Source organism: Canis aureus, chromosome 12 (genome assembly GCF_053574225.1).
Source record: "Canis aureus isolate CA01 chromosome 12, VMU_Caureus_v.1.0, whole genome shotgun sequence".
In the NCBI taxonomy this organism is placed as follows: Eukaryota; Metazoa; Chordata; class Mammalia; order Carnivora; family Canidae; genus Canis; species Canis aureus.
The window spans coordinates 6,882,991-6,909,307 of NC_135622.1; the positions used below are offsets into that span (position 1 = coordinate 6,882,991).

The 26,317-nt window shown below is 38.9% G+C and overlaps 1 protein-coding gene and 1 pseudogene across 7 annotated transcripts in view; both read right to left on the reverse strand.

Moving 5' to 3' along the window:
• Positions 1-3,400: 3,400 nt before the first annotated feature.
• Positions 3,401-5,934, reverse strand: LOC144280483 (glyceraldehyde-3-phosphate dehydrogenase pseudogene; annotated as a pseudogene).
• A 16,443-nt stretch (positions 5,935-22,377) lies between these two features.
• The window catches only part of CHD1L (chromodomain helicase DNA binding protein 1 like), an 83,044-nt gene continuing 79,104 nt past the window's right edge, over positions 22,378-26,317 (reverse strand). For 6 of the 7 annotated variants that reach the window (XM_077842574.1, XM_077842573.1, XM_077842571.1 and 3 more), the window contains 3 exons: positions 24,591-24,705; positions 23,580-23,688; positions 22,378-22,691 (listed from right to left, as the gene is read on the reverse strand). In XM_077842574.1, the coding sequence (XP_077698700.1) occupies positions 22,616-22,691; positions 23,580-23,688; positions 24,591-24,705 (300 nt within the window). In that variant the 3' untranslated portion in view covers positions 22,378-22,615. Of the gene's footprint in view, positions 22,692-23,579; positions 23,689-24,590; positions 24,706-26,317 lie in introns of those variants that run through there. The other variant, XM_077842572.1, reaches the window with a different exon arrangement.

Sequence of the window (26,317 nt, forward strand, 5' to 3'; positions counted from 1 at the left end):
TCAAAGGGTCCCCTTTAATATTTTTTGCAAAGTTGTCTTAGTGATCACATACTCCTTTGGTTTTTGTTTTTCTGGGAAACTCTTTCTCTTTCTTTCTATTCTGAACGATAGCCTTGCTGGATAGAATATTATTGGCTGAACATTTTTCCCATCCAGTATTTTGAGTATATCATGCCACTCTCTCTGTCTTGCCAAGTTTCTGTGGAGAGATCTGCTGCTAACTCCTTGGATCTTCCCTTAAAATTTAGCTACTTCCTTTGTCTTGCTGCTTTTAGGATTTTTTTCATCTCTATATTTTGCAAATTTAACTACAATATGTCTTGGTGTTCATTTGCTTTTGTTGATTTTGATGGGAGATCTCTGTTGCTTCTATATTTGGATGTCTGTTTTCTTCCCCAGATGAGGAAAGTTCTTAGTTATAAGTTCCTCAAACATTCTGCCTCCTTTTCTCTCTCTTCTTCTGGGACTCCTATTATACATATGGTATTACATTTGATGAAGTCACTAAGTTACCTAGGTCTACTTTGGTGATTTAAATTTTTTTCTCTTTTGTTCAGCTTCATTATTTTCCATAATTCTCTCTTCTATATCACTTATACATTCTTTTGCTTTTTCCATCCTTGTGGTCATTGCATCCAGTGAGTTTCACATCTTGGTTATTGTATTTTTCATTTCAGCCTGATTGGTTTTTTTTTTTTGTCCCTTATCTTTGTGATAAGGGTGCCCCTGATGTCATCCATGCTTTTCTCAGGCCCAGCTAGTACCCTTATGATTGCTGTTTTAAATTCTGGGTCAGGAATATTATTTATATGTTTTGATTATATTAGATCCCTGGTTATGACCTTTTCTTGTTCATTCTTTTGGGATAAATTCCTCCATCTTGATATTTTGTCCAGGTGTCTGTCTTCCTGTGTGTTGGGAAAGCCCATTATTTTTCCTGCTCCTGAGAGTAATAGCTTTATGAAGAAGAGTTTCTATGATGTTCAGGGCCCAGTGCTTCAGGAAGTGTCTCTGGTTTGTGGTGCGTGCCCTCTGTGCTCCATTTTGGTTGCTCTATCCCTTAAGTCAGTTCTCTGCAGAGTTTTTCCTTACCTACAGTAGGGAGTGTTAGGACATTGGCCAGAGTGTGGTGATTTTTTTTTTTTAAATTATTTATTTATTTATTTATGATAGTCACACAGAGAGAGAGAGAGAGGCAGAAACATAGGCAGAGGGAGAAGCAGGCTCCATGCACCGGGAGCCCGACGTGGGATTCGATCCCGGGTCTCCAGGATCGCACCCTGGGCCAAAGGCAGGCGCCAAACCACTGCGCCACCCAGGGATCCCCGAGTGTGGTGATTTTTAACTAAGTGTACCCTCGTCTGCTTGCTAAAGGTACTATTAGCAATACTATTTCCTTTAGAACTGAAGTCTTGCAGGGATTCCTAGGTAGCTCAGTGGTTGAGCTTTTGCCTTTGGCTTAGGGCATGATCCTGGGGTCCTGGATCAAGTCCCACATCAGGCTCCCTGCTTTTCCCTCTGCTATGTCTCTGCCTCTCTTGTGTGTCTCTTATGAACAAATAAATAAATCTTTTAAAGAACTTAAGTCTTGTAGAACTCTCTGGTCGGGAGACATGATGTGGGCAATGGCTTTTGTTGGTCTTCTGGGAAAGAGGCCTACTGTGCTGTGAGACAAACTTGACCAAGAAGGGCAAGAGTGCAGAGCAACAGCAGAGTGCAGGGGTGTGGGACCTTGTGTAAATGTTAGGCAGCCAGTGTAGGTGCTGTGCTGTTTCCTTCAGGTGGCTCTGTGTTTATGCTGAGGAGCAGGCGAGGGAAATGGTACTAGCCTACTCCTTTGTCCCTGGAGAAGGGAGCCCATGCCTGCTGCCCTAAGGGAAGCACTTTCAGAGGAGCAAAAATTTTACCCTCATGCAGAACAGGCATTTTTTTAGATCGCTAATTTCACACTGCCTGTCTCTGAGTCCCTTGCCTGCCTGCAGCAGCTCAATGTACCTTGGGCTCTACCCTAGCCAGACCTGCTGATTTTTAAAATTCCAAATTTCAGGGGCCTGGTTGGGACCTGCACTGATCCTCTGGGAAAGGGTTTCACTGCATTGGGACTAATGCAGGTTTGGCCCTACAGGTCTGTCACACCAGAGTGCAGGGGTGTGGGATTTGGAGCAAGCAGCTAAACAACCAGTATCCTGCTTAGCTGCCCTCAGCAGGTGTCTCTGCACAAATGCTGAGGGGCACAGAAAGGAAATGGTGTCTGCTGGTTCTTTTGTCCCCAGAGAGACAATGCCACTTCTCACAGATGCGCTCCAAAAAGTACAAACAGTCTCTCCCTGGATTCCTTAAGTGATCCTCAGATAGTGCAGTCTGCCCCACGGTTGTTTCTCTGTGTCCTCTCTAGGAGTAGAGCAGTGCTCTCAGGGATCTACCAGCCAACCCCAGGAGCCTCTAAAACTCTAATCTTAGAGACCCACTAATTGCAAAAACTCATGAAATTCACTCGGTCTTATTTTCCCTCATCAATATCTTTGGGGAAGTGTTCTTGTGCATATACCTGTGAGCTCCACTCTCGCCTTTCTCCACGACCAGGGCTCCCTCCCCTCTGTAGTACCCATGACCCATTTCTCCTCCATACCATATCTCCACAGTTCCTATCTTCCTCAAAGTGGCTTCTTCTCTCCCTTTAGTTGTACCTTTTGCCCTTTCAATCCTCTGATTGATTTCTTGAGTAGTCAGAATAGTTTGATATTTATCTAGCTGTGTTTAAGAGACAAGGCAAGTCTTGGGTCCTCCTACTATGTAACCATCTTAGTTCTTCCCATGTTGATTTTATTCTTGAGTATTTTATCTTCCTTTGTTGCTATTTTAGATATGCTCTTTTCCTTTCCTATATTCTAATAAGTTATAGTTGGTATATATGAACACTTGATTTTTATGTACTTAATTTTACATCCTGATACTCTGAGGGGTCTTTTTATTGCTTGAGTTTGTTTTATCATCAATTCTCTAGGGTTTTCTAGGTATACTGTCATATTATCTACAAACATAGATAGTTTTACATCATCTTTTCCAGTTAGACATAAGAATGTCTAATTGTTTTGTCTTTCTATTTGCATTGGCTAAAACCTCCAGGGTAATATTAAATAGTAGAGAATGTAACAGGTATTTTTTCTTTGTTATTGACCTTAATAGAAATGGCTTTAGTGTTTTCTCATTTAGTAAATACACTGGCTGTAGGAATGAGGGTGTACACACACACACACAATTGAAGTGTAGTTGACATGTAATATTAGCTTTAGGTGTACAATATAGTGATTTGAAAATTATATACATTACAAAATACCACAAATGTATTTGCCATATCATCATACAAAGTTATTACAATCTTACTGAGTTTATTCCCTATGCTGTACTTTACATCCTTGTAACTTTGTTATTTTTTAACTGAAGTTTGTCCCTCTTAATCCCTTTTACCTAGTTCTCCAATGCCCCCATCTCTCTCCCTTCTGGCAAGCACCACGTTGTTCTCTTTATTTATGAGTCTGTTTCTTTTGTTTGTTTGATTTCTTTAGATTCCATATATAAGTGAAATCCTAGGCTCTCTTTCTCTGACTTATTTCACTTAGCAAAATACCTTCCAGGTCCGTCCATGTTGTCATAAATGGCAAGATTTCATTCTTTTTTTATAGCTCAGTATATTCCATTGTGTATAAATACCACATCTTGTTTATCCATTCAACTATAAGTTGACCCCTTTCTCATAGATTAATTAGCCATATAAGTGTGAACTTATTTCTGGGCTTTTTATCCTATTCCATTGATCTATGTGTCTATTTTTGTGCCACTACCATACTTTTATTATTATTACAACTTTGTAGTATATCTTGAAATCAGGAATTATGACACCCGCAGCTTAGTTTTCTACAGATTGCTTTGGATTTTTGGGTCTTTATGGTTCCATACAAACTTTAGTATTATTTTTTTCTAGTTCTGTGAAAAATGCTATTGGTATTTTGATGGGGATTTGAATCTGTAGATTGCTTTGGGTACTATGGACATTTTAACAATATTAATTCTTCCAATCAATGAACACAGAATATCTTTCCATTTGTTCGTGTCACCTTACATTTCTTTCATCAGTGTTTTATACTTTTCAGAGTACAGGTTTTTTTTTTTACCTCATTGGTTAAGTTTATTCCTAGATATTATTTTTTGGTACAGTTGTAAAGGGAAATGTTTTCTTAATTTCTTTTTCTGCCACTTTGTTAACAGTGTATAGAAGTGGTATATATTTTGTATTCTATGCAACTTCATTGAATTTATTTATTAAGCTAGTAGATTTTTGGTGGGGTCTTTTTGTTTTTTTGTTTTTTGTTTTTTTGTTTTTTGGCTGGGTACAGTATACTTTATTGATGGTACATTACAAGATAGGGCTCTCCAAGCCCCTCCCCTTCCTCGGGGTCTGGGATGTAAATTGGAGGTCAGGAGATTCTCAGTGTGTTGGGGGATTAAGTTGGGGCACGGATTCCCCAGCAGCTGAGGGCCTCTCTCTTCCTCTTGTTCTTGCTAGGGCTGGTGGTCCAGGAGGCTCTTACTCTTGGAGGCCATGTAGACCATGAGGTCCACCACCCGGTTGCTGTAGCTGAATTCATTGTCATACCAGGAAATGAGCTTGGTGAAGTGGTCATTAAGGGCAACGCCAGCCCCAGCATCAAAGGTGTCACTGTTGAAGTCACAAGAGACAACCTGGTCCTCAGTGTAGCCCAGGATGCCCTTGAGGGGGCCCTCCGAGGCCTGCTTCACTACCTTCTTGATGTCGTCATATTTGGCAGCTTTCTCCAGGCGGCAAGTCAGATCCACAACTGACACGTTGGGGGTGGGGACATGGAAGGCCATGCCAGTGAGCTTCCTCAGCTCAGGAATGACCTTGCCCACAGCCTTGGCGGTGCCAGTGGAAGCAGGGATGATGTTCTGGGCAGCCCCTCAGCTGCCATGCCACAGCTTCCCAGAGGGGCCATCCACGGTCTTCTGGGTGGCAGTGATGGCATGGATTGTGGTCATAAGGCCCTCCACGATGCCGAAGTGGTCATAGATGACTTTGGCTAGAGGAGCCAAGCAGTTGGTGGTGCAGGAGGCATTGCTGACAATCTTGAGGGAGTTGTTACACTTCTCGTGGTTCACGCCCATCACAAATATGGGGGCATCAGCAGAAGGAGCAGAGATGATGACCCTCTTGGCCCCGCCCTTCAAGTGAGCCCAGCCTTGTCCATGGTGGTGAAGACCCCAGTGGACTCCACAAGTACTCAGCACCAGCATCACCCCAGTTGATGTTGGCGGGATCTCACTCCTGGAAGATGGAGATGGACTTTCTGTTGATGACAAGTTTCCCGTTCTCAGCTTTGACCGTGCTGTGGAATTTGCCGTGGGTAGAATCGTACTGGAACATGTATACCATGTAGTTGAGATCAATGAAGGGGCCATTGATGGCAACAATATCCACTTTGCCAGAGTTAAAAGCAGCCCTGGTGACCAGGTGCCCAATACGGCCAAATCCGTACACTCCGACCTTCACCATCGTGTCTCAGGGACGCGGCTGGCACTGCACCAGAAGATGCGGCTGTCTGTCCAACGGGGAGGAGCAGAGAGCCCACCATTTCTTATTTTATTTATTTTTCTCTTGACGCATTTGCTAAAAGTTAATCATCTTTATCTTTTCAAAGAACTAGCTCTTAGTTTTTATTTTTAGTCTCTTTTCATTTACTTCCACACTAATTTTTATTTCCTTTCTTCTATGTTTGGGCAGTGGCATTAGTGGCTGCTCTTCCTTTTCTCTTTTCTCCTTTCTTCCTTCCTTCCTTCCTTCCTTCCTTCCTTCCTTCCTTCCTTCCTTCTTTCTTTCTCTTTCTTTCTTTCTTTCTTTCTTTCTTTCTTTCTTTCTTTCTTTCTTTCTTTCATTCTTCTTTTCTTTCTTCCTCCTCCTCCTCTTTTTCTTCTTCCTCCTCCCCCTCCTTCCTTGTTCCTCCTTCTTTTCTTCCTTCCTTTTCTTCTTTGGCTTTGTTCTTCCTTTTAAAATTTCTTTAGGTGTAAAGTTAGTTTGAAGTTGTTCTTTTTTCTTAAGGTAGACCTCTATCACTATAAACTTTCCTCTTAAAACTGCTTTTGCTTTGTCTCAAATATTTTGACCCATGTTTCCATTTTCATTTGTCTCCAGGTGCCTTTTGATTTTTCTTTCTTTTTTATTGTTGTTGACTCATTGGTTGTTTAGTAGCATGTGTTTTTTTTAGCTTCTGGGTTTGTGTTTTTCCAATTTTTCTTCTTGTAATTGATTTTTGGTTTCATACTGTTGTCACTGAAAAAGATGTTTGATATGACTTCAGTCTTCTAAAATTTATCAAGATTAGTTTCGTGATCTAACATGTGATTTGTCCTGGAGAATTTGTTCCATGTGCACTTTAAAAGTATATGTATTCTGTGGTTTTTGAATGGACTCTTCTGTATATATTTGGTTTAATATGTCACTCAAAGCCACGGTTTCCTGATTTTCGTCTGTATGATTTGTTAATGATGTAAGTGGTGTATTAAAATTCCCTACCTTATTGTCTTATTGTCAATTTCTCCCTTTATGTCTATAAATAATCGCTTTGTATATTTAGCTACTCCTAAACTGGATGAATAGTTATTGACAATTCTTATATTCTTTTGTTGGATTGACCCCTTTATCATTATACAATGCCCTCTTTGTCTCTTTGTTTAAAATGTATTTTGTCTGATATAAGTATTGCTACCCCAGCCTTTTCACTTCATTTGTATGGAATACCAGTTTTCATCCCTTCACTTTAAGTCTTTAGACTTTATTCTGAAATGAGTCTCTTATAGGCAGATATAGATGGGTCTTTTTTTTTTTTTTCATCTACTCAGTCACCCTGTATCTTCTGATTGAAGCATTTGGTTTATTTATATTTAAAGTGATTATTGATATGGATGTACTTGCATTTTTTCCGGTTGTTTTCTGGTTATTATTGTAGTTATGTTCCTTTCTTTTTCTCTTGCTTTCTTCCATTGGAATTTGACGACTTTCTTTAGTGTCATACTCAATTCCTTTCCTTTTATTTTTGTGTATCTATTATAGATCTTTAGTTTGTGTCTACCAAGAGGTTCAGCTATAACATTCTATGAATATAGCACTCTATATTAAGTTCATGGTCACACATACTAAAAACATTACATTTTTTTCTTCTCTATGCTTTACATAGAAGATATTGTATTTTACATCATTTTATTTTATATATCTTTAACTTGCTTTTGTTAGTATAATTGATTTTACTACTTATGTGTTTTAACCTCCATACCAGCTTTATAAGTGACATCTCCTATTTTTAATGTACATTTGCTTTTACCAGGGACATTTTTTCCTTTCATAATTTTCTTCTAGTTGTGACCTTTTCTTTTTCACTTGAAGAAGTCCCTTTCACTTTTCTTCTAAGGCAATTTCAGTGGTGATGAACACCTTTAATTTTTGTCTTGGAAACTTTATTTCTCCAATTCTTAATGATAATCTTGCCAGGTAAAGTATTCTTGCTTGTAGGTTTTGTCCTTTAGGCGCTAGGTATGCTCTACCACTCTCTTCTGGCCTGCAAAATTTTCTGCTGAAAAACTACCTGATAGCCTAATGGGGTTTACTTTTCTCTTTTGAGATTATGCTTTTATCTGTACTTTTTGCCATTTTATTTATTATGTTCCTTGGTCAGGACATCCTTGGATAGATCTTGTTTGGAGCTCTCTGTGCTTCCTGAACCTAGATGTTTGTTTCCCTCTCCAGGTAGGTTAAGGAGATTTTCAGCTATTACTGAATTTTCTGCCCCTTTCTATCTTCTTCCTTTGGAATGTTTATAATGTGAATGTTAGTACACTCAATGTTATCAACAGGTCTCTCTCTAAGATTTTACTTATTTATTTATTCATAAGACAGAGAGCGGCAGAGACATAGGCAGAGGGACAAGCAGGCTGCAGGGAGCCCGATGTGGGACTCAATCCCAAGACCCCAGGATCATGCCCTGAGCTGAAGGCAGACGCTCAACCACTGAGCCACTCAGGCATTCCAAGAGTTCTCTTAACCTAGTCTCATTTAAAGTTTTTGTTGTTCAGCTTGGTTGCTTTTCACTACTCTGTCTTCCAGACTGCTAATTTATTCTCTTGCATCCTCTGATCTGCTGATTCCATAGGGTATATATTTTTTCATTTACATTATTCTTCAGTTCCAAGTTACTCTTTTTTATGTTTTCTATGTCTTTTTTTTTGATGTTTTCATTGGGTTCATTGATTCTTTTTAAAACTCTAGTGAGTATCTTTATGACCATTACTTTGAACTCTTTATCAGGTGTAAATTGCTTGTTATCAAAACCAGGTGCTCCAAGGACATCCCTGTGTAAGCTTGTGCAATCTTTTATTTTGGCTGGACCATGAGAACTTCTGGCATGCTGATAGGTGGGATAGCTCGTTACACACCTAAGTTAGAGACTCCGCTGTAGCTACTGCCAGGACACTGGTGGGTGAACCTAGTGCCCTACTCCCAGGACAGCAGTTCTTTTTTGGGCAAATGCCATTCCTGAGGCTGCCCACTGGATGTGGTGGGATGAGACTCGGATAGAGGGTTACCTGCAAACCCAGTATAGATGGGTTAGGTAGGTAGGGTCTGCAGCGAGAACACCAGGAAGGGCAAGCAGTGCATCAAGGTAGAGGGACAGTGTCAGAATTGGCTCTCACATTCTTCCATCCCACTAGGCTGAAGGAAGGCAAGAAAAAAAAATGGTACCCACCAGCCTTTCCTGGAGAAAGCTCCTGCAGGTCCCTGCCTCTTAGGTACACATCCTAAAATTAGTCAATAAATTTTCATGTATACCCCAAGCACTTTTTAAAGTTATGCTTCTATGCTGTGTCTCATGCTGAGTGTTATAGTGCCCTGGCCCTTTTAGAGTGGAGACTCCGTTTCCTATAGCCCTACACCTCTCCCAGAGCCAAGTCTCACCGATTTTTCAAATCCAGATGTTACAGTGCTTTGTCTTCCCCATGAAGGTCCCCAGGGCTGGGGATGCCCAGCATAGGATTTGATCCCCTCACTCCTCCATTCCTGTGATACCCCTCCCATTTGTGGGTCATTGCTCTAGGAATTTGGTTTCTGTCTCTGCCTTTCCTATCCTTCTGTGTGGCCTTCTCTTTATCTCTCTAGCACTGAAAGATCTCTTCTTCCAATCAACAGGTTGTTTTTCAAGTGAGTTGTGTTACATATAGTTGTTGCCTTGGTGTTTCTGTGGGAGATGAATTCAAGATCTTCCTAGCCTACCATCTTCCCCTGCTCTCATATTTCATCATGTTTAGGCTTTTTCTATCAATTCCTATTTGAGTATTTTAAAAAATTATGATGATTACTGAAGTTTGCCCAAGATTTTCTCAGCATCTGTGGTGATAATCTTAGAATTCTTCCCTTAGATATGTTAGAGAATATTGCCTCAATTTTCCTCTCTCTCTCTCTCTCTCTCTCTCTCTCTCACACACACACACACACACATAAGATATATTGTAGGTATAAAGTTAATGATAGTTATATTTCTCTTATAGATTTCATTCATTTAAGGTATCTTTCTTTGGTCCTTTGTTTTGAATTATATTTGGACTAAAATGAACATTTGTCAATCTCAATTTTTTGCTGTTAGTATTCCTTGGCATATACTTTCTACATTATTTTATTATAATAAAGGAAGTAATAGCACATCTCATACATTGTGCAATCCTTTAGTGGCAACCCAAATATTAGTTGACTTCTTCCCAAGTATGTGCAAACTATATTATATTTCAGGGATCAAATTAATGGGAAGTTCAGAAATTCCATTTTTATTATACCTAGTATCTATAAGTGTTAAATGAAATGGCTGTTTTCTTGTTATCTGTATCAGTAAGCTCTTACTCCATAGCAAACAACCACAAACTCTAAGTGCTATACAGCAATAAGCATTTATTTCTTCTACGAGCCCTCTGCTTTAGGCTGAGGGAGACCTGCCTCTCACTACAGTTCTGTAGGTCAGCTGGGGATAGCTCTATTTCACATGTGTGGCTCTAAGGCATAGGCTAATGGGACAGCAGCTACTCAGTGGAACATCACATGGTGACAGCATAGGGAAAGAAAGCAAATATAAACAACTGAGGCCTTAAGACTGAAGGTCAGAATTGCAGAGTTATCACTTTTACTCACATTACATTGATCAAAGCAGGTCACATAGCCACCCAAAGTCTAGGAGTGTTGATGTATACTATCCTGATGATGAGGCCAGAGACAGATGTGGATGCAAGAAGTGTTAAGAGTTGATGACAATTTAACCTCTACATTGACCTTGTACCTATAGTTTTTTTTTCAAGGATTTTTTGTTGTTGTTGTTAAATCCATTTATCTCCATATACCACTACAAAAATAAATTTTATATTGTTTAACTCTCTCTCACTCATCTCTTGGGATAGCTGATCTATTTAATCTTATCCCAAGTTATTTAAGTTTATCCTCTTTTCTTTATAATGGCCTTATGGAGATATAATTGACTTAAAAGACTGTATGATAGTGTACATTTTGATTTGTAATATGTATCCATTGTAAAAGTATTCCCCATATCTAGTTGACACATCTGATACCTCACCTATTTTTTTTAAAGATTTTATTTATTTATTCATGGAAGACATACAGAGAGAGGCAGAGACACAGGCAAAGGGAGAAGCAGGCTCCCTGCAAGGACCCTGATGTGGGACTCGATCCCGGACCCTGGGATCATGCCCTGGCTGAAGACAGATGTTCTCTCTTACCAAATTTCAATACAATAGTGCTGTCAACTATAGCCACCATATTGTTCATTAGATGGTCAGACTTTATTCATTCTATAGTTGAAAGTTTGTAACCCAAATTCTCCTTATTTCTTCTACCTGGGGAACACTTTTCTACTCTGCTTCTATGAGTTTAACTTTTTTTCTTTTAGGATTCCACATACCAGTGATACCATGCAGTATTAATCTTCCACTGTTGGGCTTATTTCACTTAGCATAATGTCCTCAAGGTCTATCCATGTTGTTAGCAAATGGCAGGATTTCCTTTTTCTCATGGTTGAGTAATATTCCACTGTGTGTGTGTGTGTGTGTGTGTGTGTGTGTGTGTGTATCATGCCTACTCTATCCATTCATACACTGATGGACACTTAGATTGTTTCCACCTTGGCTACTGTGCATAATGTTGCAATGTACATGGGAATGCATCTATCTTTTTAATATTATGTTTCATTTCCTCTGGATATATACCAGGAAATGGGATTGCTGGATTTTGTTAGTTTTTTTAAATTTTTTGAGGAACCTCCATATTGTTTCTCTTAATAGCTACACCAATGTACATTCCCACCAATGATGCACAATGGTTCCCGGTTCTCCACCCTCACCAATACTTACCTTTTTTAAAAAAATGATAGTCATTCTAATAGGTGATATAATATCTCTTCATGGCTTTAATTTGCATTTCCCTGAAGATTATTGATGTTGAACATCTTTTTACATGCCAGTTGGCTATTTGTATGTCATCTTTGGGATAAATGCCTATTCATAATCTGCACATTTTTAAATCAAATTGTTTTTTTTTAAATTGAATTGTATGAGTTTTGAATACTTTTATATATTAACCCTTTATTGGTAAGTGATTTGCAAAAATGTTCATCCTACTCCATAGGTTTTCGTTCATTTTTTCATTTTGATGATGTCTATGATGTGGAGAAGCTTTTTTTTTTTTTAAGATTTTATGTATTTATTCATGAGAGACACAGAGAGGCAGGCAGAGACACAGGCAGAGGGAGAAGAGGCTTCCTCCAGGGAACCTGATGTGGGACTTGAACCCAGGACCCTGGGATCTGTTTGCCCTGAACCAAAGGCAAACAGATGCTCAACCACTGAGCCACGAGGCGTCCCTGGAGAAGCTTCTTAATTTAATATAATCCCACTTACTTATTTTTGCTTTTGTTGCTCTTACTTTTAGTGTCAAACCCAAAATATCATTGCTCCGACTAATGTCAATGAGCTTATCTACTATGTTTTCTTTTAGGAGTTTTATCGTTTCAGGTTTCACATTTAGTCTTTAATCCATTTGAGTTGATTTTAGTAATGGAGGAGTTCAATTTCATTCTTTATATGTGGCTATCCAGTTTTCCCTACACCATTTACTGAAGAAAATGTCTTTTGACCATTTTATATCCTTGACTCCTTTGTTGTAAATTAAATGGGTTTATTTCTGGTCTCTCTTCAGTTCCATTGATCCATATTTCTGTTTTTATACCAATATCATACTGTTTGGTTACTAATAGCTTTGTATTATAGTTTGAAATCAGGAAACACACATCAGTAGCTTTGTTCTTCTTTCTCAAGATTGTTTTGGCTATTTAGGATCTCTTGTAGTTTGATGCAAATTTTTTTTCATGCTTCTGAAAAATTTATTTTTTTAAAGATTTATTTATGATAGATGGAGAGAGAGAGAGAGAGAGAGAGAGAGAGAGAGGCAGAGACACAGGCAGAGGGAGAAGCAGGCTCCATGCCAGGAGCCCGACGCGGGACTCGATCCCGGGACTCCAGGATCACGCCCTGGGCTAAAGGCAGGCGCTAAACCACTGAGCCACCCAGAGATCCCCCTGAAAATTTTATTTTAATAAAAGATCAATCTGGAAGCACCAGATACACCAAATGTGCAGTAGCAGTGAATACAGATTTGTCAGAAACAAATCCCTCAAGCCACTATAAATTTTGTCTCTTGTCTAATTTGCTTTGTAAATGGGGGAGAGTAGGCACAATAGCATCTACTTTTATTTTGGTAAGATATAATTAAAATATATCTTGTATTGCATATTTCCAATTATTCATGCATATTTTAAGATGGTTTGTTCTGTTTCTGTGAAAAATGCCACTGGAATTTTGATAGTGATTGAATTGAATCTGTAGATTGCTTTGGGTATTATGGACATTGTAAATTATTCATTCTTTCAATCCATGAACACAGAGTATCTTTCCATTTATTTTATTTTTTTAAAGATTTTATTTATTTATCCATGAGAGACACAGAGACAGAGAGAGAGAGGCAGAGACACAGGCAGAGGGAGAAGCAGGCTCCATGCAGGAAGTCCGACGTGGGACTCAATTCCGGGTCTCCAGGATCACCCACCGGTCTGAAGGCCACACTAAACCGCTAAGCCACCGGGGCTGCCCTCTTTCCATTTATTTGTGTCATCTTCAGGGTTTTGTTTTTTTTGTTTGTTTTTTTTTGTTGTTGTTGTTGTTGTTGATTTAATCACTATCCTATAGTTTTCAGTGTACAGGTCTTTCATCTTTTTGGTTAAATTTACTTCTAGATTTTGTTTTTAGTTTTAACTTCTAGGTATTTTTTAATGCAATTTTAAATGGGATTGTTTTCTTATTTCTCTTCCTGATAGCTCCTTATAAGTGTATAGAAACACAGCTGATTTTTATATTGATTTTATATCCTGCAACTTTACTAAATTTATTTACTCTAACAGCTTTTTGGTGAAATCTTCAGGTTTTTCTATGTTTAATATTAAGTCACCTATAAATAGTGATAGTTTTACTTATTCCTTTCCAACTTGTATGCCTAACTGTTCTGCCAAGTACATCCAATACTATGTCTAATATAAATGAGACTAGCCATCCATGTCTTGTTCCTGGTCATAGAGGGAAAGTTTTCAGCTCTTCACTGTTGAGGATGTTAACTGTGAGTTTCTCATATTTGACTTTTATTATGCTGAAGTATATCTACCCTATACCCACTTTATCGAGTTTTTATCATAAATGGGTGTTGAATTTTCTTAAATGCTTTGTCTGCATCTGAGATGATTATGACTTTTATTCATTTCTTCATTTTCTTGTTCATTTTATCTCTAGAGTAAATCCCAGTTGATCATGGTGTATGATCCTTTTAATGTGCTCTTGAATTCAGTTTGGTAATATCTTACTGAGGATTTTTTTTTTTTTTTTTTTTAATCTCCACTCACTAGTGATATTGGCCTGTAGTTTTCTTGTTCTTGTCTGGTTTTGGTATCAGGGTAATGCTTGTCTTGTAAAAATGAGTTTGGAAGTATTTCATTTTTCTTTTATTTTTCAAAGAGTGTGAGAAGGACTGGTATTTTTTTTTTCTTTTTTAAAGATTTTATTTATTTGAGAGAGCATGAACAGAGGAAGGGGGAGAGAGAGAGAGAAAAGATTCCCCACTGAGCAGGGAGTGGGGCTTGGTCCCAGGACCCTGAGGTCACGACCTGAGCTGAAGGTAGTAGATTTAACTGACTGAGCCACCCAAATGCCCCAGATTGCTATTAATTTTTTAAAAATATGTGGTAGAATTTACCAATGAGGCCATCAAGTCCTGGATGTATTTATTAGGTTTCTGATTACTGATTTAATCTCCTTACGAGTAATTGGTCTGTTCAAAATTTCTTTTTCATGATTCAGTAGTGCAATTGTTGGATCATAGGGCAGTTCTATTTTTTTTTTTCTCTTAGAGACAGAAATAGAGTATGAGGAGTAGGGGGAGAGGGAGAATCTTTTTTTTAATTTTATTTATTTATTTGTTTATTTTTATTTATTTTTGGGAGATAGACTCTTAAGCAAGCTCCACACCCAGTGTGGTAACTGAGGTGGGGCTTGATCCCATGATCCTGAGATCTTGACCTGAGGCAAAATCAAGAGTTGGATGATTAATAAACTGAGTCATCCAAGCACCCCATTTTTAACTTTTTGAGGAACCTCCATACCATCTTCCATAGTGCCTGTACCAGCTTGCATTCTCACCAACAGTGCATGTGGATTCATCTCCACATCTCACCAACATTTGTTTCTTGTGTTTTTTTATTTAGCCATTCTGACAGATGTGAGGTGATATCTCATTGTAGTTTTGATTTGCATTTCTCTGATGATGAATGATGAGCATCTTTTCGTGTGTATATCTGCTTTGAAGAAATGTCTGTACATATCTCCTGTCCATTTTTTAATTGGATTTTTTTGGGGGGTGTTGAATTGTATACTTTCTTTTGGATACTAACCCTTTATTGGATATATCATTTGCAAATATTTTCTACCAGTCAGTAGGTTGTCTTTTTTATTTCCTTTACTGTGTAGAAGCTTTTTATTTTGATGAAGTTCCAATAGTTTATTTTTGCTTTTGTTTCCCTTGCCTCAGGAGACCTATCTAGAAAGATGTTGTTACAGAGGAGCTTAGTCTTTTAATTGGACATTACTGTATTTGCATTTACTGATTAACAACATACTGATTTGCTTTTACCAGTTTACTTTTTTTTTATGTCAATCTGTGTCCAGTTCTTTTTTGTTTTGTCTTGAAGGGAGTTGTTAAATTGATATTTATAGCTTCTCTCTAAATAAAGAGACCACTTCTTGGTTTAATCCCCACCATACCCTCCAATTCTCACCTGCAACAGCATATGCAAAAATACAATGAGGTACTATTTTTTAAATACTAAAAGAACCTTCAAACAGATTTCATATCTAGCCCAAAAGTCATTCATACCTGTATGAATAGTAAGAAGATCCTCAGATATATTAAGTTCTTCAAGTAGGATGAGGGAAGCATCTTAGCAATGTAGTACGTTGTCCAAGGCAGCCTCTGCTGGTTTTATTCCTACTTGAATAATTCTGCCAAGTGTTTTTAAATTTTCTTGTGTGTGTGGTGAACTTTGAGGCTTTTGAGATTATACCATAATATGTCTAGCAGTAGGGGGTTCTTATCTCTTCTAAGGTGTGTATTCTTTTTATTGCTTTTATTAGTTTTCCAAGGACACTATCAATCTCAAGTAATCTTTAAATATGAGAAACTTGTCATACATATATATGCATATATGTATATATATACATAAGTATAAGTATGTATACTTATGTATATATACATAAGTACATGTACATATATGTGTATATATAATGTATTTTTTCTATTTCTTTATTCTTCCATTTCCTTTTGGAAGGTCTTACACCTAATTAATTTTTAACTATCATTCTTCTGAGATATTCATTCTACTGGTTATCCCATCTTTTGAGTTTTTTCACACATACTTCCATTTGATTCTTTTTTTATAATTTTCATATTGCTGGGATCTTCCTTTAGGTCTTTCAATAGTTATTTTACATATTGTAAATTCTTAGTTTTTCTGTTTGAATATTATTTTAATGTTAACTTTTTCTATTGAGACAGTTTTAATCCTCAGGTGTCTTATTATAGTTACATTACCCTGGGAATGTTTGACTATCTTTTAATGTGCATTGGAGGATAGATATCCAGATCCAGTCCAGACATTCAGATCCTCAGCCCTAGTAGCTTTAGAACAGAGGGGAATGAGCCCGAGGGCAGGGAGACTCAGGTGCCACAGATCCACTGTCATCTTTTTTTTAAGTTACTCTATCTAGCAGTTCCTTAGATCTGAGCTTCACCTTTGAACTCTCAAACAGAAAAACAATATGGGGGAGAGGCACTCCACAGATTTTTTTTTCTAGCTATGTGGATTTGAAGAGAAAGGGTAGAGGAGTAGGTGCTTGAGGCTGCTCATTCTCAATCTATTGGCCCCACAGGTCTTTTTTCCTGCCCTGATTTTACCCTTGTAGTTATCTGGGCTCTTGCCTTGAATTTCTGTAAGGAGGTGGAACGCAACAATGGATCCAAGGGAATGTTGGGGTGGGGTGGTGGTGGCATGATCAGAATAGCTCTTCTTGAACAGCCTCCCAGAGCCACACAAAGGCACTATCTCTATACACCAGTTCAAGACTTTCCATCCACCCTGGAATTTTTAATGTTTGTATTTCTTAAATTCTATGCTTCCATTTTTAGTTCCTCCAGGGTTGATTTTGGAGGAAAGAGTCCAGGTTAAATTGACATTTTTGGCAGGTACTAGAATGTCCTCTTTCCAAATTGTTTAGAATATGTAGTCGATGGATACAGAAAATAAGTCATACTAAGAATTTTGGTTTTTACCCTAAGAATGAGAAGCCATTGAAGGTTTTTTTTTTTCTTTCTTTTTTTTTTTCCATTGAAGGTTTTAAAATGCGTGATGAGAGGATTTGACTTTAAGACTACTCTGGCTGCAATATGGCGATCAGAATGGAAGGAAGTGAGAGTCAATATGTCAATATAAGGTCAAAGTTAGAAGGGCTTGCAGTTGTCCTTATGAGATAATAATGATAGTCAACACTAAAGTGATGGTGGAGATGGAGAAAAGTGGATGAATTCAAGAGACATATGCAAGCCCATGGTGTAAGTTATCACTCATAACTGAATGGATGTATTTGGGAGAACTGGAAGGGATTGAGTTAACTCAATTTTGGGTGTGTAAATTTATAATCTCTTTGAAATATTCATTAGACATGTCAAGTAGGTAGCTGAGTATATAGGCTTGGAGTTCAGAGGACACAGCTGAGCTAGCTAGAGGACTCACATATTTATAAATGAAATAACCTTGAGAATTCAGAACATAAGAAGGGGACCTGGAATGGAACCTGGAAATGGAAACTCTAACATTTAATGGCTGGGTGTTATAGAATTGTCCTCCAAAATTTATATTTGAAGCCCTAAGCCCCAGTACCTCAGATTGTGACTGTATTTGCAGATAGGGCCTTTAAAGGACAATTAAGTTAAAATAAGGCCTGTAGAGTGGGCCTAATCCAATCTGGCTAGTGTCCTTATAAGAAATTTGGACACACAGAGTAACAACAGGAGGGAGTGTACACAGAGGTAAGATCACATGAGGATATAACAAGGAGGCAGCCATTTGCAAACTAAGGAGAGAGGCCTCAGAAGAAACTAAATCTGCTGACACCTTGATTTTGTACTTCAAAGCCACAAGAACTAAGAGAAAATTATTTTCTGTTGTTCAACAGCTACCCAGAGAGTGGTTTTGTTATGGCAACTCTAGCAAAATAATACAGTAGGTTAAAAAAAGATTATGGGGTAAAATGTACAAAGTGATAGAAGATAATTCCAGGAGATTATTTTGTCACAGAGGAGTACTTTGTCACAGAAGCCAAGGCAAGTGTTTCAAGAAGTGGGAAGCAGTCAATAGTGTTAAGCCTGGCTGACAGGTCAAGATGAAAACTAAAAATGGTCCTCTGGATTTAGTGAGTTGGGAGTTCGACAGTATTCTTAACACACATTCTTGGTGGTGTAAAGTATAGAGAGGCAGAAAGGTATGGGTTAGAGTGGAGGGGAAGGTAAAGAAATGGCAGATGATTATGGATAACTCTTGGGGTTTGTGATAGGGGAAGGAGGAATGAGGAATGGAGTTCTTTTTAAATGGGAGAGACTTGCCTTGTTTTTTCTCTGGGAAGTTTTCAGTTTAAAAGCAGAAATTGAATGTACACACAAAGGAATTGGTAGAATAGCATTCTTCTGAAGGGTGGAGGGGACAGCTGAGATGGGGGAGGGTTGACACTTTATTAACAGAGAAAGAGGGGTCCCTGGGTGGCTCAGCAGTTTAGCACCTGCCTTGGCCCAGGGCATGATCCTGGGGTCCTGGATCGAGTCCCACATCAGGCTCCCTGCATGAAGCCTGCTTCTCCCTCTGCCTGTGTCTCTGCCTCTCTCTCTCTCTGTCTCTCATGAACAAATAAACAAAATCTTAAAAAAAAAAAAAAAAAGAAACCAAGAAAGAAAGGCTGGGAACAGATGTGGACACCTTCAGAGTAACTCAGGCGATAGAGGAATGACTGCTTGTGGAATGACTGGTGAAGTTCCTTGGTTTTTAAGCCATCTTTGCTTCCTAAAATGAAATCTCAGCTCAACTTTGCCTTATGGCTAGTGTCATTTCCTCTCATATTCTGGCATTTGGTTGGCTGGTTGTCTCTTTTCAGGGTGGTTGTGAGTCTTCACCTTAATGCCATTGGTATTTTAGTGAGAAGTTTTGAGAAGCTTCAAAGGGCAGCTGCTAGCCAGACACCATAAAAATGACAAATTTCTGTCTTCTCAAGTTTTATATTTAAATACTTAAGCCATCTGGAGTTTATGATATATGGGGGACGTCTGATACTTTTCCCAAATTGCTAGCCAGTTATTTCAATACCATTTCAATTCAACAGATATACTGGAGTGCCTACCAATCACTGTGTGTGATACGAGAAATCTTTCTCAAAGACCTTAGTGTTTCAGCAAGGGTTAAGTAAATAGACCAATAAATGTAAGCTACAAGCAAGAATGTGCTGTAAACATAATTATCATTAGCAGTTCAAACACAGAGATTGAATTTTTGTACAATTATAGGAAATGCCTTTTTCTGGATTCTTAAAGAAAAACAGACCTGACAGGGGACAGTGGAGAGCTGGAAAGAGGGGAAGGGGTTTAGAGGAGTAAGGAAGTCAGGGAGAGGAACTGGCATGATGAGCAAAAGCCCAAGTGAGAAACTGCAACACATCTTTGGGAAATAAGGTTAGATTATGGTGGAAGGTAAGCAGTGCTCAAGTTCATACTGAGTAGATAGCAAAGAAAACTCACTGGCCTAGATAGTTTGGGGCTATAAAATGCCTTGAAGCTATACTTAAAGAAGGCTAATTAACTTAACATACACTTTAGATTGATGGGGCAAAAAATTAAGTCATAGGCTTGTTATAAAAGGTAAAGGATAGTTTATTAAAAATCAGGAAAATGTTCATGTTGTACATATGGAAAAAGTTCAACAGACTTATCCCTGCTTATTAAGATAATGAGGATCCTTTCATACTTATGTAGAGGTACAAACTTTTCCACAGAAGCTCATCAGTGAATAAAATCTTGTACTGTCCTCACAACCCTGTCTTCTTAGCTTCCTCACAGGGGCAGGCTAGAAGGCATCAAGCATAAGTGTAGAGGCTACTTTTAGGCAAATAGGCTTGAGTGATATAACATAGAAAGGGCCCACTGCAACCCTCTGGCTAAACACAGACAGGCCCATCAGGTAACCCACCTCAAAATATCCATAGGCCTTCACTGATCAATGGGCTACTTACAACCAGGCAGTTATCAAAAAAGGAAGATTCAACATATTGCCATACCTCCTCACATTCCCCCCTTAAAAACCAGGGTGCCTGGGTGGCTCAGTCTGTTAGGCATCAGACTCTTGATTTCAGCTCAGGTCATGATCAAGCCCTATGTTGGGCTCACACTGGGCATGGACTCTGCTTAAGATCCTCCCTCTCCCTCCTCCTCTAAAAACAACCAAAAAACAGCCCCCACTCTTCTTCCTTAGAGATGGTTTCTCCTCTGCTGTCCTGCCTGCAGCTCCCTTGTAGTATATTGAATAAACTTCTATCACCTTTGTTCTGCCTTAGGTGGATTCTTTTCATGACCTGTGCCACCCACAGGTTTCTTTTTTTTTTTTTTTTTAATTTTATTTATTATTATTTTTTCACCCACAGGTTTCTACCTGTCAATACCCCACATTTGGGGCCCTCATCCAAACAGGAGAGACACCACAATATGCTGTTAGGGAACAAAACCCTTGGGATGAACAGAGTAGGTAGCTTTTCTCTTTCCCAGAGAATGACAGTTCTTTGGGAAAAGGGAAGGTATTATAAAAGTTAGGAAAGACTTTTGAAGACATAGGGCAGTGTTAATGACTCTGAAATGCTGAGGTAGACAAGCAAAGCAGGGGGATGCCACTACTAAGTGACCCCATTTAAGGGAGAATGTGTTTTGAGTTTCCTAATCCTCTGTATTATTTTGCTCAACTTATGAGATAAAGATTCATGGCCCAGGGCTTCCATCCAGAGGAAAAATCTCATATGGCTAGAGCATAGAGGACATAGTGCAGGGTGATAATGATGCACCTCTACCCCCAAAACAACCGTGCCCCTGAAAGGTCAGCTATGTTTTCTTTGAGAGTGAGTTCCCTGCTCTGATGCTTCCCTCAGATGTTCAGAAACATCCATAGTTGTCCCTGTGCCTTCAGAAGTGAACGCAGCTTTCCAGGAGAGCATACAGCTTCTGCAAATCAAGTTTTCTTTGCATTTGCTAATATCTATTTGTACCAAAGCTGCTGCTAAAGGCATGACCACTTACCTGTGGATCAGGTTAGGTTTCACTATTCTCCCTTTAAAGAGTTCCAATTCTGTGTCTAGTTATAGGAGAGACGATGCCAGTCAAAAGGTTCAAGTTATGGGGATCCCTGGGTGGCGCAGCGGTTTAGCGCCTGCCTTTGGCCCAGGGCGTGATCCTGGAGACCCGGGATCGAATCCCACATCAGGCTCCGGGTGCATGGAGCCTGCTTCTCCTTCTGCCTATGTCTCTGCCTCTCTCTCTCTGTGACTATCATAAATAAAAAATTAAAAAAAAAAAACGGTTCAAGTTATGATAATAACCTGTGTGTCAAGGCCTAGCAGTAAGAGTACGAGTTAAGAGGCAGTAAAAATGAAAGAATTTTGGGACACCTGGGTGGCTAAGTCAGCTGAGCATCTGACTCCTGATTTTGGCTCAGATCATGATCTCAGGGTTGAGACTGAGCCCTGTGTTGGGCTCCATGCTGGGCATGGAGTCTGCTTGAGATTCTCTCTAAAAAAAGGAAAGAAGTTTTAGGAGAAAAAAAAAATGAAGGAATCATGAATTTAGGGTCTAATAGGTTTTCAACACAGATGCTAAAATTGTCGAAGGGTGAAGGTACCAGGGAGGGAATTAAATAGAACAGCACAATCCAGGTGCTATAGATATCACCTTCCTTAAAAGGTCCTGGTCCTGGCTCTGAATGCTCCACTAGCCAGGCACCTTGAAATCAAGAGCCCAGGGCAGAGGCTTCTGAAGAGGTCTCTGCAGAAGTGCTGAGGTCTTAAAATCAGCAGAAATTAGGCTGGTTGAGGTCAGCCAAGACTGAGGGTTTTTGTACAAAAGCATGAAAAGCCACAGTTTATATAGCGTCTCCCCTGAAAGATTCATTCTCTTGTGGTTCTCAGCCCCTGCCCTCCCTAGTACTACTAGTCATTCTGTGCTGGTTTTGTGCCATTTCCACAATTCCCTTATTTCTTTAAGCTGAACTTGATTTGGTGGAAAGGGGGAAAGATGATCCTGTCACATTAGACAGGCCTCTAGGCCAATGTTTTGTCTTCTAGATCTTGATGCTGAACACTGTGAAAAGAAGGGCAGGAGAGGCTCCACTCATCTAGATCAGGAATCTCACTTGTCAGGGTCTGCCCCTCAGAGTCCTGTCGTTTGTCCCAAGGCATAAAAGGAAGGTGCTTCCTTCTCCAGAGCAACCTGTTTCATTTCTCCTTAATCTACACACCCAACCCTCTGTAAAGAAATTAGTCTGATGGAGGAGAAGAAAAATGGATTGAGGAGAAAGCAAGCAATGAAACTATTAGAGAAAGAAAATTTATTATTATGCAAATAAGCTATGAAAACTGGAGCCCTGGCAAACTGCCAGAGGACTTTCCCAATTAAGGTGTGCATCCTTGTATTACTGATACTGAATCAGAGTAACACATCCTAGAGAACAAAATGAGAATTCAGAAAACACAGTATCTCAGAGGCCCACCAGATCTGGACTCCTTTTTGAAACCCTCTAATTCAGTAGCTCTGGGGAAATATTAACTGCTAAGGCATCAGCTGTCTTGGGGAAGAGGAGGACTGTGGATGAAGAACAGCCACCCTGCTTCTAGGAAAGTAATATCTGATAAGGAGAGTCAAGGAAGTTCTATTTCACGACTTTAAAATCAACTTTACTAAAACTGCTAGTTCTCTAATTTAGTAATCATAGAAATAATCACTCTGGAAGTAGCATGACTTAATTCCCTTTCACCATCTCATAAATTCTTCAATACTGTTAGTACTCATTACTGCTGTTATCTCATTATTAAAACTTTTCTGATAGTGTTTGAATTGTACAAGCATATCAAATGTGACTTTTCTGTTTTTATGGTGATTTAAGTGTCCTGAAAAACAACACTGAATTAATAAGTAAAAAGATGAAGTTTCTGTATGATTATAACTCTTGGGGGTCAGTTCAGCTTCTGGTGATTATCTTTTTTTAAGACTCAAAGTAATAGTTTAAATAATGCTAACTGATACAGCAAAGGGAACATTCAAAGAAAATACTAGTCTGGTAGTACTAAATTATATCCTAATGGTCAAAAAGCATTTCAAAATGCATCCTAAGAATAAGCTGAATAGGTTCAAAAGTAAAATAGTTTACTCATTTGTTTGATTGTTCATTCAATTAAACAGAGTGAAATTCTTAGAACTAGGCCTTGCTACAGGCCTCAAGCATCTCTAGAGACCTGATGTGAAAAGATTCAATGTTATCAAATGACAATTATTCAGTGAACTCCTCCCTTCATACACCTTTTAATCTACTTGCTGGCACCCAGAAATGCTTGGGTGTATTTATCTCCCTGGATATGTACCAGTTACAAAGTACTTCTTAAGTTTTTGTTTCATTGGTGGGGGACAGAGTAAAAAATGTGGCAGAAGCAGCCCAGGCCTTGATTAGTGATACCAGAAAATGCAAGATATTTTCTCTGAGCTGAGAGAGAACATTAATAAGATCACAAAAGGATACATGTAAGTTGGGATGCCTTTTGCAGCCAAGTGTTTCCGAATAAGTCGTTCAGTACCATACCAGTTAAAAGCTTTTGTGGCATGTCCAATGCGTGGAAGATGAACACTTGCTATTAAAGAGGGAAAAAATAGATCATGATGTTGTCATTTGTCAAAAACTTGATTCAGTATAAATATATATAACAGACAACTATACTTTCAGTCACTTTGTGGTTTCCAACAGACAAAATGTATATAATCATGGTATGCATCCCACACAAAGCATACAATTACAATATCAAAAAAATATTCTGGGGTGGGACCATAATATGAAAAATTAAGTAATTCTATTAAACACAAAAGACTTACAGGCTCTGGAAGTAAGAAGGTACAATGAACATAGAATATGATCAATGTTGGAGATAAAAAGATTTTTAAGAGGGGGAGGGGGAGAGGGAGAATCTTAAGCAGGATCCACGCTCAGTGTGGAGCCGGACTCAGGGCTCAATCTCATAAACCTGAGATCATGACCTGAGCTGAAATCAAGAGTCGGACACTAATGGATTGACCCACGCAGGTGCCCCATAATAAACAGATTTTTTAACAAGTCAGTCAGTTCAACAAACTCTGAGACACAATGGAAATAAAACTTCACTCTGACTTTTGGCAGAAAACTATCTGGTAATGTGAACAGTGTGTGGCTATCCAAGAGGGGATGGGATAGGATAAACAGCATTCCTCAATTACATCTAACCAGATTACTACATCTCTGGTCTTCTGCTTCCTCATCTTTAAAATCATGATACAACTACCCCAGTGCAGGGAGATAGTCCACAGAGATAAACAAAAGTGACCTGGGAAGGAAAAGAGGCTAAGATGATGTGGTGGTTACTTGTGTGGTCTCTTATATGGGGGCTTACCTTTATCATATATATAGAATGAGGTTTTAACATTTCTCACCTCCCTTTAAAAATCCTATCACATGCCTGGAAACAGAAACGCATCTACTCCTGAGCACAGATGAAAAGCTTACCTTTCTTTTTCTTTGCTGCTAAATAGATCTTCTTCAGGCCCTCTTCTAGGGCTGCCATCTTAATGCCAGACAGGACATTGGAGCGATCACGGTGCTGAGCCACAATCAAGGCCAACTAGGAGGACAACCAACACATGGTTGACAATGACATGAGAAGGCTGCACTGTTAACAAAGTGACCTGCCCATAGAGGGGGGCTTTGTCTCCATTGTCTTTGTTTTTTGTTTTTTTTTTTGTCTCCATCATCTTTGAATGCTCTGCCCTCAACAACCATGTCCTACCAGATTCATGACTTAATTTTCCATCATCATTGTTTTATTTTGTAGTAACTTTATACACATGCATTTCTTCTTCTTTTTAAGATATGCTAAAACCAGTGTTCAAAATATGCTGTCTTTCCTAAGTACTCTCAACAGTAGAGAAAGAATTTTTCAGGCTTAGAAGCAGAAAGGACTTTACAGGTTCCTGTATACAGCCCTCTGGCTGATGCTCAAGTCAGCTCCCAACCCTCATTCCATCTCTGTTCAAGTAATTCCCACCTGTCCTAAGTGGGGGAGACTGGACAAAGTGTCAAGGGAATGTCTGGGACTGACATCTCTACCATCCTATCACAACCGGTTGTAAATAGTTTTGAGTCACTTGAGCATTTATGCCATAACCATTGTGTTGTTCTTTTTTTTTTTTTTTTTTTTTTAGCATTTTAGAAATGACTGAAAAAAATGACTGAATAGGCAGAAGCCACTTTGTGGTCAAACACACAAGTCACCAAACTCAAGATATATATATGTCCCTTTCAGCCTGGTTTCTAAATTTCTTTTCTCAGTAAGATTTGGCTTTAAATTGAATACGAAGAAAAAAAAATAATTGAATACGAATTCAAGCCCTTGAGAAAGCCAGGTTAAGTGTGGTTAGTAAAACATCTTACAGGAATTATAAGAGGACTGGTAAAGTAAGAGACACTTAAGATGGAAAAGGTGAAACTTTTTTTTTTTTTTTTTTTTGAAGAAAAAAGGGTGAGCAGGGGGAGGGGCAGAGGGAGAGGGAAAAAGAATCTCAAGCAGGCTCCATGCTCAGCACAGAGTCCTGTTGTAGGGCTCAATCTCAGGACCCTGAGATCATCACTTGAGCCAAAATCAAGCTAAATGCTTAACCAACTGAGTCACCTAGGTGCCTCAAAGGAGAATCTTAATACAGGTAGAGGAAATACAGATCGGCTCCTCCCCTCTGCTTATGGCTAGCTACTAAACAATCTTTTACACAATTTTTCACATAATAAATGAGGAAATGCTTGGAGTTTTGAGTCATGTTTTCTTATTCAATGTTTCCTGAGCATTTCCCATGAGCTGGTACTGTGTGAGGTATTAAGGATAAAATGACAAAATGAGTCCACACTCTTCAGGAGGAGACTGCCTTAGGTCAACGCAGGGAACAAGCCAAGTTAGGGGACAATGTTAAAGCAACTATGATGGACAAAAGCAAGGGGGATGGAGAGAGTGTGGTGGAGTGTGAAGCCCAACCTGCTTGTTATGGGTTGAATTGTGTCCTCTCAAATTCGTATGTTGAAGCCCTAAGCCTCACTACTTTAGAAGTGACTGTATGTGGAGATTGGGCCCTCAAAGAAAGCAAGTAAGCTAAAATGAGGCCCCTAGGGTGATGCCTAATCCAGTCTAACTGCTGTGCTTACAGAAAGAAATATGGATATACACTGAGACACCAAGGATATATACA